The sequence below is a fragment of the Salvia splendens genome, chromosome 12, assembly GCF_004379255.2.
Source record: "Salvia splendens isolate huo1 chromosome 12, SspV2, whole genome shotgun sequence".
Taxonomy (NCBI): Eukaryota; Viridiplantae; Streptophyta; class Magnoliopsida; order Lamiales; family Lamiaceae; genus Salvia; species Salvia splendens.
Genome location: NC_056043.1, coordinates 30,502,471 through 30,513,391, shown reverse-complemented (window position 1 = coordinate 30,513,391; position 10,921 = coordinate 30,502,471). Strand labels below are relative to the sequence as shown.

The window sequence follows — 10,921 nt, the reverse complement described above, 5'->3', positions numbered from 1 at the left end:
ATAATAAAAAGAGAGGAGAGATAATTTTATTTTTAAATATAGAAAGTGGACCTTTTAAGTTGAATAAACTAAAAAGAAAAGGTGCACATTTCTAGTGGAAAGATAGTACTATTAAACAGATATTTTCTTCTATCAAAACAATTTTTCATAAATGGATGCAGTAGTATAATAAAAATTGATTGGACGTTATATATATGTTGACTTGACTATTTCAGTCCAGCGTGTGTGTGTGTGTGTGTGAATATTCAGAGACAATTAATTTAATGGTCTCTCATCACATTTTTCTAGCATGTAGGCCAATTTGACTTCATTCAAAAAATAGAAGAGACGGTATAATACAAGTATGCAAATAATGCTAGTTTGCCATGATTCTCCGGCATTGGTATTTTTTTAATCGTATTTTAGTTTTGTGACAATATTTTGTTAAATATGTGGTGTATCACATTGTAGACTATACATATTAAAAAATTAGACTAAGATTCCAAAATTAAAATATGATTGACAAAAAAAATCCATGCTATAGTTGATATTTGTGATGTTACACATTTTATAAATTTGGACCATATATACACAACACGGACGGAATCTCCTCATATTTGTTAAACTATTCATACACTTCATAATTAAAAAATTTGAACTTTTTTTTGTTAGAGCATATTATATCAAATATGTTGAGCTTCCGTTTTCCTTACACTAAGCATTACACTAATTTATACTCCATTTATCTCAGAATGTTTATCAATTATTTTCATTTTAGTATGTTCCACATTCTACTAATTTAACCTCACTCACATTTTATTATATAAAAAAATATATTCTTTAATTTAGTTTTCATTATATTTCTTAAAATCTGTATCGAGCAAAATTTTATGAGAGGAAAGTGTATAAGCTATAACCCGAGCCACCTTTGCCGATGGTCTTATCGAACACGTGTCAAGTTTAAAAGAACAAATGTAATAGCACTAATAAAATAAAGAAGCTGATATCTTGTGAATGAAAAGTAGGTATGAAATTTATAAATCCATGGATATATAAGCTACAAATATGGTGACGAGAATAATTGCGTAGCTTAGCCTCAACGACAATAACAAGAGAAGAAGTTGATGCTGACATCTGGATGACGTTTCAATTCTACCTACTACCAAATTGCTGTTGTGATTTAACTTTAACTAATTGTAGTATTAGTATTAGTAATTTTAACTTATAACCTAATTTTATTTGTCATCATTGAGTGACGAATTAGTGAATTACCATCCTCTTCTGCATCAAAGTGGGCCCCCAAATAAGTCAAGTTATTTTTACAAAAAATGGAAATTTAGTTAGTATTATAATAATAATAATAGTTGACAATTCTTAGTATTTAATTTCCTTAACTTGTTACTTTGAAATTCTTCTAAAAATTGTATAAGCCATGTGTTTGATGATTATAATTTCATAACCTTTCTTAAATCCCAAATACTTTCTTTTTCAGCACTCTAATAAGATCCTTTCAATTTGATTTTGACTTCCAATTTCTTGTACCGGTAAATATACACTAACAACAGCAACAAGAAATTGTTTACTTGCATGAAAATAATGAGATTTAAAATGTTACTCAACTGAGTTTTCATCTACAAGCGAACCACCTTTGCATAGAAACGGTCCAAAGATGATTGTATATTAGGGTAAAATTCATCTTAAATTTCAATTGTCACACGTTATGCACTTTCAACATCCACAAAATGGGTTCAAGCCGTAGATATAATAATTTTAGATACTCTATGTCTTGATTAATAAAATTTGATTTATATTCTGGATTCTAGAACTATCTCTTGTTGACCATATCAAATTTTTTGGGCGGGGGTGACTATAACTTTTAAATTTTATATAAATATATAATATTTAAAAAGAGATCATAGTTATTTAAAACACAAAATTTGGTTAAATTCCATTTATTCCTCTAAAAATTAAAAAATATTAAATCAAGATTTTTCATTTTTTCAATTATTTTATCCATATATAAAACAAGTTTTAAGTAATGTTCAAATAACACCGTTTCAATAAATAAATATATTTTTTATCTTCTTTTCTTTATTATTTTCTTATTGTAAAAAAAACTTTTAATTTGAATTATAACATCGTTTTCAAATCTATATATTAAACCTTTTCGTTTTTGCAACTGGAATCACCAATATACATTTTCTACAAAACAAACGAAATAAATACAGTAGTATACAAGATTGAATATATAGTTTGTACAATATCAATTCAAAAACGATTTTATAATTTTATACTGAATTATGGACTCATGCCTTTGTCGTCCTAATTATATTGGCTTATTGAATTTCTTATAGAGATTAGGAAAAATCATTGCAAAAGAAAATTACATAATAAATTCAGAGTACAATTGAGAATGAGGAATATATAATGAAATCAATATTAAGAAAATTCATTCAAATTTTATAAAAGTAAACTTATATACTAGTAGTAGTGGAGTACTATATAACTAGAAAATCTAAAAAGAAAATAGACCACAGCATGATTGGGAGTCAGGGAAGTTAATAATTATACACTTCACCAACCACCGTCTGTTTTGATGAGATCAGTAGTCCATTTTTTTTATATCTTACTTTGTGTATTAATTATTTTCATTTATCTCATATTTTATTATTTTTTTTCTTTAATCTTTATTATGGTAAGAGTTAAAAATAAATTATTAGAGTTGATAAATTTTAAAATTGGGTAAATTATTTTTAAAATTCAAAATTTTTCAACTGCTTAATTTTAATTGTGTTAGTACTTATCAAATTAATTAATGTAAGAGTAAGCCAAGACGAATGAAATCGAAACCCAAAAAATTAAAGACGGCATCTTATTCCTAGTCATCATACTACTGATGTAACGTCACATTCTAAAATAAGAGTATTCTACTTAAATGCTGTCCTAATTCTTGCATTTTAGCCTTTTCACTTCTGCCTATATATATGTGTCTGTATTCATCCAATTTTACAAGAATCCATCCTCTCAGAATTTCAGGCCAAACTTTTGAAGTTTTAATCCCTTTAACCTTGAAAAAAGAGGAACATGGGCAGTTTGGAAGCAGAAAGAAATACAGTGGGGTGGGCTGCAAGAGACCCTTCAGGAATTCTGTCCCCCTATACATACACTCTCAGGTATTTCAAGATTGCTTTTTTATGTGGTTTTATTGAGAACCAGTGCATTTTCTTGTCTCTCCCATGTTTATTCCCTTTGTTACTATGAAAAAGATTGGATTTTGATGGGAAAACAAATTGATGCATGTGCAGAAACACAGGGCCCGGGGATGTTTATTTGAAGGTAATGTGCTGTGGGATTTGCCACACTGATATTCACCAGATCAAGAATGACCTTGGCATGTCCAATTACCCCATGGTTCCTGGGTATCATCTCTCTCCCTCTCTCCCTCTTGTGTGTGTGTGTGTGTGTTTGATTTGAACTTTTTAGTTTTCTATTGTGTTTTATTATGGATTTGGCTACTGTTTTGGTATCATAGTGTGTGTGAGTGTGTGAGGAGACTGCCTTCATTTGATCCTGAATTGAAGATTGATTGATTGATTGATTGAATTTGGGATAAATTTGAGTTTGATGTGGTGGGGTCCATTTCATTTTCAATCATCTTCTCTCCATTTTGTGGCTGAATCAGAATTCACTATCCAATTCACACACTTGTTTGTTTGTGATCTTGTCTAAAGCAGGTGTAAAGGTCTGATTTTGGAATCATATCTTTTTCTTTCCTTTTGAATCTTCAGCAGTAGTTTCATGTTGCTAATAGTATAATGTAATTTGTCCTAGAAATGTTTGTGAGGATATCATGTTTTGTTGTTGTTGAGTTGTTACAAACTTGAAGACTACTTCTCCTCTGTTGTTGCATAGTCATGAAGTGGTTGGTGAGGTGGTTGAGGTTGGATCAGATGTGACAAAATTCCGGGCTGGTGATGTGGTCGGAGTTGGCTGCATCGTCGGGTGCTGTGGCAGCTGTCGCCCGTGCAAGGCTGACATCGAGCAGTACTGCAACAAGAAGATTTGGTCGTATAACGACGTTTACACTGATGGAAAGCCAACTCAAGGGGGTTTTGCTAATGCTATGGTTGTTGATCAGAAGTAAGCATAGTTCAACTAGTTTGTGGTCTTTGTTCGATGATCTCGTTCGTCTCTAATTAGTTCGTTTCACAGGTTCGTGGTGAAAATCCCCGATGGTATGGCACCGGAGCAGGCTGCACCGTTGCTATGTGCAGGGGTGACCGTGTACAGTCCCCTCAACCATTTTGGGCTGAAACAGAGTGGCCTACGAGGCGGCATCTTGGGGCTTGGAGGGGTCGGACACATGGGAGTGAAGATCGCGAAGGCCATGGGCCATCATGTTACGGTTATCAGCTCCTCGGATAGGAAGAGGGCAGAGGCGTTGGATCACCTAGGCGCGGATGAGTACTTGGTGAGCTCGGATGCTGCTCGGATGCAAGAGGCTGCTGACTCGCTGGACTACATAATTGACACGATCCCCGTGAACCATCCCTTGGAGCCTTACCTCTCTGTGTTGAAAATTGATGGAAAACTGATCTTGATGGGAGTTATTAATACTCCTTTGCAATTTATCAGCCCAATGGTCATGCTTGGTGAGTTTCCTTCATTAGCCCTCTATTTAATAGTTCTAAATATTTATAAGTCTTGGTAAAATTCATGTGCATTTGGATGTATGGTGCATCCATCCAATTAGGGTTATTAATCCCCCAATCTAGAAATGGTAGTTATGAATGGACTAAGAATATGAATTTTTTGGTAGTTAAAACTTATAAGAGTAAGAAATTGGATATCATATAGTCATCCATCTTAATCATACCTACCATTTCTCTAATGTCATAATCAACCAAAATTTGTTCCATCTCTAGCATTTTGTTCAAATAAGTCGACTTACTTTCACATTAGTAGTGTGTAAGCGACTTAATTAACGCGAAAGTGATGTGATTCGACTCAATCTAGGGAGGAAAAGTATCACGGGAAGCTTCATCGGTAGCATGAACGAGCTAGAGGAAATGCTGGAGTTTTGCAAGGATAAGGAACTTTCTTCCACAATTGAGATAGTGAAGATGGATTACATTAATACTGCCTTTGAGAGGCTCGAAAAGAACGATGTTCGATACAGGTTCGTGGTCGATGTTGCAGGAAGCAAACTTGAGCAGTGAAGGCAAATCACATTATTATTGTTTCACTTGTTTTTTTATAATGTATTGACTGTGTTTTGGATTGGAAAACAATGGAGATATACCCCTATCTATCTATCTCTCTATATATATATATGTGTGTGGTTTTGTGCCCGCAGGGGCGTAGCGCAGTTGGCAATGGAGGGGCAGATCTTATGCAATATATGTGGTTTTGAGTTATTTCATGAAAAATTGTTGCTTTCTGTCATCTTGGGATTTATCACACTTAAGTAAGTACTCATTTAATATTTTGTGTAGGAGGAGTTGGTGAGATTGTGATAGATGGCAATGGACATACATATGATAAATATATAATATTGAAATTTGAGAATTGTCTTTCTCTTTCACTATATAGTATATTGGCTTGGTTGGTGTCTTGGTGTGAATCGTGTGATTTGTATTTTAGTAATTGATTAATAATTTGTTCCAGTCTTACCTACTTTTGTGTGTCCTAAATTGTGGGTGTAGTTATTACACAAATTTGACTTTTCAGACATTTTATATTAAATCACTTTATATTAACATGTTAATACATATTCGCTTTTGTGTAATAATCTAGAAAATATTTAATTTTCGAATGAAATATCTGTTAATTAAAAAAATTATTAACTTCCCCATTAAGTATCTCAAACTCAAAATCAAAATTATGGGTGAACTTAGCCTTTTAAATCAAACCCTTTTAAGTAATAACTTCTAAAATACAATAGGAGAAATTAGTAAGATAATAATACAATTAATAAAAATAAGATTAAATAAAACATGATCCGTTCATTTAAAATCAAAGGGGAATTTGTTTTGTGCTTACATAAAAAATTTTATTTATTTCTTGAAATATAAGAGAGTATCAGATTATAACATGACAACAACAAAATTCATATTTAATTCATATAAATATTTCCTAAGCTTGGGTGGATGAAGCCCATATTTCCATTAAGATAGTGAGGTGGTGGGGTTTTGTCATCAAGTTTGTCAAGCAATTCTTCACCAACCTAACAAAGCATAGCATAAATAAGGAGTATATTTCTTATTCACATATCTGGATATATTAATAAACTTATACTCCATTTGATATTGAAATGTCTTTAGGGTTAATTTCAGAAAATAATACTCCTCCTATTGACCATTTATAAAAATCAGGTTAAATATATAAAAGTCGATTTCTTTTAAACTCTATCTTTTAAAAGAAATACTCTTTAAAAAGTGAAAAAGGGGGAATGGATGGGGAGATTGTCCCACTTGATTGAAGTGCAAGAAATTCTACATGCCATGAGGTCTAGTAGTTGACAAATTTAATATTTTATTTTCTTTTTCAGAATATTCGAATGATTAAGCGGATACCAATTTTTTATTATTTTTATTTAAATAATATTGTCGATTATTTGTTGTGTGAATTGTTATGCAGAAGCTTATATTATCACAAAAAAAACATATTACTAGTATTATTTTCTTTTGAAATTTAAAATGTTTAGTCCCTATCAAATCAAAATTTTGTGTTGTCTATGCGTGAGAGATAACTCAAAACCAAATGGATAGGTTGTCCGATTAACATTTCTAACCAATATTCATATACTACAATGTAATTTTTTATAAAAAAAACGGAATGAATACAAATTAAATTAGCCTAAATTTGTTATTTTTTTACATCAACGTTATAAATATATCATAATATTGTATTTTATCTTATTTATATGTAATTATAGCATACTCAAAAGCTTCTTGCAGCTAAGCTCTCATATACAGAGGCTCCTATCAAAAAATTATTCTTATAATATTATATAAAAGCCGCTATCATCAAAACAAGTAATATGAAAATTTTGTTTCAATATTTCGAATGCAAAAACAGCTTTATTGAAAAAAAAAAATTTGTGTGACCACCCTTACTCATGTAGTAAGTGTATCCTAAAAGGCTTTGTTTTACCCATGACTCAAATGCAATTTTATTATTCATCAACCTTATGAATGTATGGTGTAATTGTAAAAATCAAACAAAAAGTGAGTTAAGCTGTGTAAAATTGCAGATTTGGATAAGTGTTGCGTTACTTTCACCAATAACTATTTTTATTTTAGATAAAATATAGTAGGTGTCATGTAGTGACCACCTTGAACCACTCAACTATATTGCGTCCTTGTCGAAACAAAAGGATGATTGAATTTTTTGTTTTGAAAAATAATTACTATATCCATATATCGTGTAAAATTTAGAATATTTTACTACTAGTCTACTACCATAGTCATCTCTCATGCTATGAGTTTTACTTCCTCCGTCTCATAAAAATATACATAATTTCTTTTTTAGTTTATTCCACAAAAATATGCATTTTTTAATTTTAGAAATTCTTTTATCTCTAATGAGGTGAGACTCATTCTCCACTAACAATACTTTAAATACTTTTTTTCTCTACATCTCTCTTATTTTACTAATTTTGAATTAAAACACGTGCCGAACCTAAAGTTCATATTCTTTAGGGACGGAGAGAGTAGCACTGTATGCCATTCTTTTAAAGTATGCTACTTTTCTTATGTGTAATCCCTCTATATGCCATTACTTTGTCTCATAGTAGTATTTTTTTTGGGATATTAGCCTCTAATATCGTGAAACTTTCAAAAAGTTATATTTTTCCCACGAACTTTCAAATTGGCAAATAATATCACAAACTGTACCCGAGTTTGTTATTTCTCACCAGATAAAAAAATTCGGCAAATAATATCATAATACGAATTTTTTTTCTTAATTTCTCGACAACAACTTCGAGAGACCTTCAAGTTTTTCAATCTTTGAGGATAGTTTTTCTTAAAGCACACCATCCAAAACCTAACTTTATCCCTATTTTTTTAAATCCCGAATACATGTATCATTTTATTATCATATTTCTTCCGTCCGTAAAATAATGTCTCAATCGTCATTTTGGGATGCTCATGATTTAAAGTCCTATTAACTCATTTTTTTCAATTTTAGGTAAGTATACCCTACAATCCACTAAATCAGCACTCATATACCCTACATTACATTAACTTTTCTCATCCACTTTCTCTAACATTTCTTAAAAACCTTTCAAGTCAAAGTAAGATTATAAATAGTATTCTATCAGGTCAATTAAATATGAACGTTTCCTAAAATAAAAACAATATCATACTTTTTTTCTCTCTCGTTCTCACGTTATTTTCTCGTCACTTAATGCATAATAACACTAAATAAAATCTCGTGCCGAAAAATAAATATTTTTTTTGTTGGGACGGGAGAGGTATATAAGAGGATACTAATTCCATTATTTTTTTTTCTCACTTTCTTTTCCATTTGTCAAAATCCAACCCAAGTCAAAGTAAACCAAGTAATTGGGGATAAAGGGAGTATTCATTCCAAGACTAGTGCTGAAACGACTGAACGACTATTAGTTGAAATATGAAAAAACATACCAGGTTATTGGCATCAAACGAAATGATGAAATAACAAGTTCTTTAGTTGAAATGCATCTGTACTCGAACAACCTTAAAATTTTAGGTAATGGTGATGGGAAATAGCTTCCATGAAGAGCAAGTTCTTTACTCATTTTATCATTTTGATATGTTCTATATTAGTGGGGTCATTTTTCTTTTGAGTAAACTACACTAATAGTCCCTGATCTTGTCAAAAAAATGCACCAATGGTCCCTAAAATTTTTTTATATCATTTTTGGTACAATAAGACTAAAGTAACCATATGCACCACTAGTGTAGGAATTTTGGACCTTTCCACTCTCCCTTTGATTTTTTCGTTTTTTCTCCCATCACCATTTTCTTTCATAAACTCAATTATACTTTTATTTAAATAATATTTGATGCTTTATGATTTCAAAAAATTTAATAAGAAACCAAATGTTTTAATTATGCTTTATTTATTTTTAAAATTAAATATTATTTATTATACAACTTACTCTATATATTTGCGAAGAAAAATTAAATTTAATAGTAACATTTTTTAATATAAATATTAAAGTAAACTATAGAAATTTTTTTGTGGGATTTATTTTTACTAAAAAAGTTTACTTAAATTTTTTAAATTTGAGAAAAAAAAATATCATAATGAACTATAGTAATTTTTTGTTTAAAAAATGTTACTTAAATATGTAAATGTTACTATACTTGTGCAAAATAAATATTTTAGTTACGTTAATTAAAATATAGTATAGTGAAAAATATTTTTTTAAGTATAATAATTAAAATTTAAGTGAATTATATCTAACCTAAATTAAAGCAAACTCTTGCGAGTAACATTTTTTACTAAAAATATTAAAGTGAACTATAGTAATTTTTTCATTATAAAGCTTAATCTATACGTTATTCAAGTAATTATTTAAGAAATTTAAGTGAATTAATTCAAAAGAAAATATTTTCTGTTGTAAAAATATAAAATGGACTAATATCATAAATGTAAATATTTTCTGTCCAAAAAGGTGCTTTTATGTATGTCCAAAATAATTGCATGATTGAAGAGGTACCAAAACAATAATTTTCAGATACCGAAAATGCCCTCCATGGCATTTAGGAGATTTTTTTAATACAGAGGGGTATAAAAGACCGACAGGTATCAAAAATGTAATTTTTAGGGATCAAATAGGCTATAAAAAAATTTTAGGGACCATTGGTGCATTTTTTGACAAGATCAAGGATTATTAGCGTAGTTCACTCATTTTTTTAGTAAAAGTCAAAACATTTCTGCTTACTTACTTTACTTTCTATCTCTTACTTTATTCTCTCTTCATCTATTTACCTTTTTTCATTTCCTATTTCATTATTCATTTACTTAACGTACTTAAAACATTTTTTCTTAAATCGCGTGCTGAAAAGAAATGCATCACATGCTGCAGAACGGAGGGAGTATTAGCATAGTTGGGTTACAAAGCTTCTACGGATGTAGTGTTGGAATTGGGCCTTTATGGATTAAGCTTCTTCAGTTCCACCTTGTTGGATTTGGGCTTCATTTTCCCGAATTAACAATTAATAAGCCCTTCTTGTAGCCCAATTAAAACTTTATTTTTTCGATTAACTATAGAATTTACCCCATATTTATTGATATTGTCTTAAAACTCTACTGGTTGTATCAATTCATTTCAAACATTTTTTAAAAAGTATTATCCATCAATTCGAATCCCAGATTTATTGGTTAGTCGAAAACGTCTGATATGTACTTCGTAGCCAATCAATTCTTCCACTTGTATTAATTTCAATTATTTTTGTTTTTAGATAATTATTTTTTTTAAATAAAAAACAAAATATTAGTCATACAGTAACAACTTATTTTCGGATGGAAAGTAATAAGGCGTTTTATGGCATGACGGTTCTACCATTGGAGTAAAATTTCGACTGTAAAATTAATACTTGCAATTTTGAAAACATTGGCATTTGGTAAGTTAGAAAATACTGCGATATAATTTATCAAAACTACTCAAGTACTATCATATAGATTCAAATATTCAATTGTTAACCCTATTTTTTTATTGATAATTGCTTGTAGTAATAGAAATCTACAATGAAGTGTTATATAGTATTGATCACGTTTTTGACTTGATTGTATATTTAATAGGCTTTAAAAGACGTCAAGAAGTAGGATACATATTAAATTATGAAAGCAGTTAGTTAGTTAGCATAACAGATCTAACAAAGTACAAAAATCTCAACTTTTCAAAAGTACTACAAAAGATCCAACATTTTTGTCAACCTAAATGAAG

The 10,921-nt window shown here is 30.0% G+C and overlaps 1 protein-coding gene across 1 annotated transcript; it reads left to right on the top strand.

The window, feature by feature from the left end:
• Nucleotides 1-2,952: 2,952 nt before the first annotated feature.
• LOC121759202 (cinnamyl alcohol dehydrogenase 1) lies at nt 2,953-5,547 on the top strand. The gene is made up of 5 exons (XM_042154703.1): nt 2,953-3,152; nt 3,285-3,398; nt 3,892-4,119; nt 4,192-4,631; nt 4,996-5,547. Exons 1-5 carry the CDS (start codon nt 3,064-3,066, stop codon nt 5,196-5,198), a joined length of 1,074 nt encoding a protein of 357 aa, XP_042010637.1. The 5' UTR covers nt 2,953-3,063; the 3' UTR covers nt 5,199-5,547.
• The last annotated feature ends 5,374 nt before the right edge of the window (nt 5,548-10,921 follow it).

What these genes read in the sequence shown, in the direction of transcription:
- LOC121759202 (XM_042154703.1), top strand. Translation starts at nt 3,064, where the DNA reads ATGGGCAGTTTGGAAGCAGAAAGAAATACAGTGGGGTGGGCTGCAAGA. An exon ending in CCCTATACATACACTCTCAG is followed by an intron (nt 3,153 to 3,284) that starts GTATTTCAAGAT and finishes ATGCATGTGCAG; the next exon opens with AAACACAGGGCCCGGGGATG. An exon ending in GCTATGGTTGTTGATCAGAA is followed by an intron (nt 4,120 to 4,191) that starts GTAAGCATAGTT and finishes TTCGTTTCACAG; the next exon opens with GTTCGTGGTGAAAATCCCCG.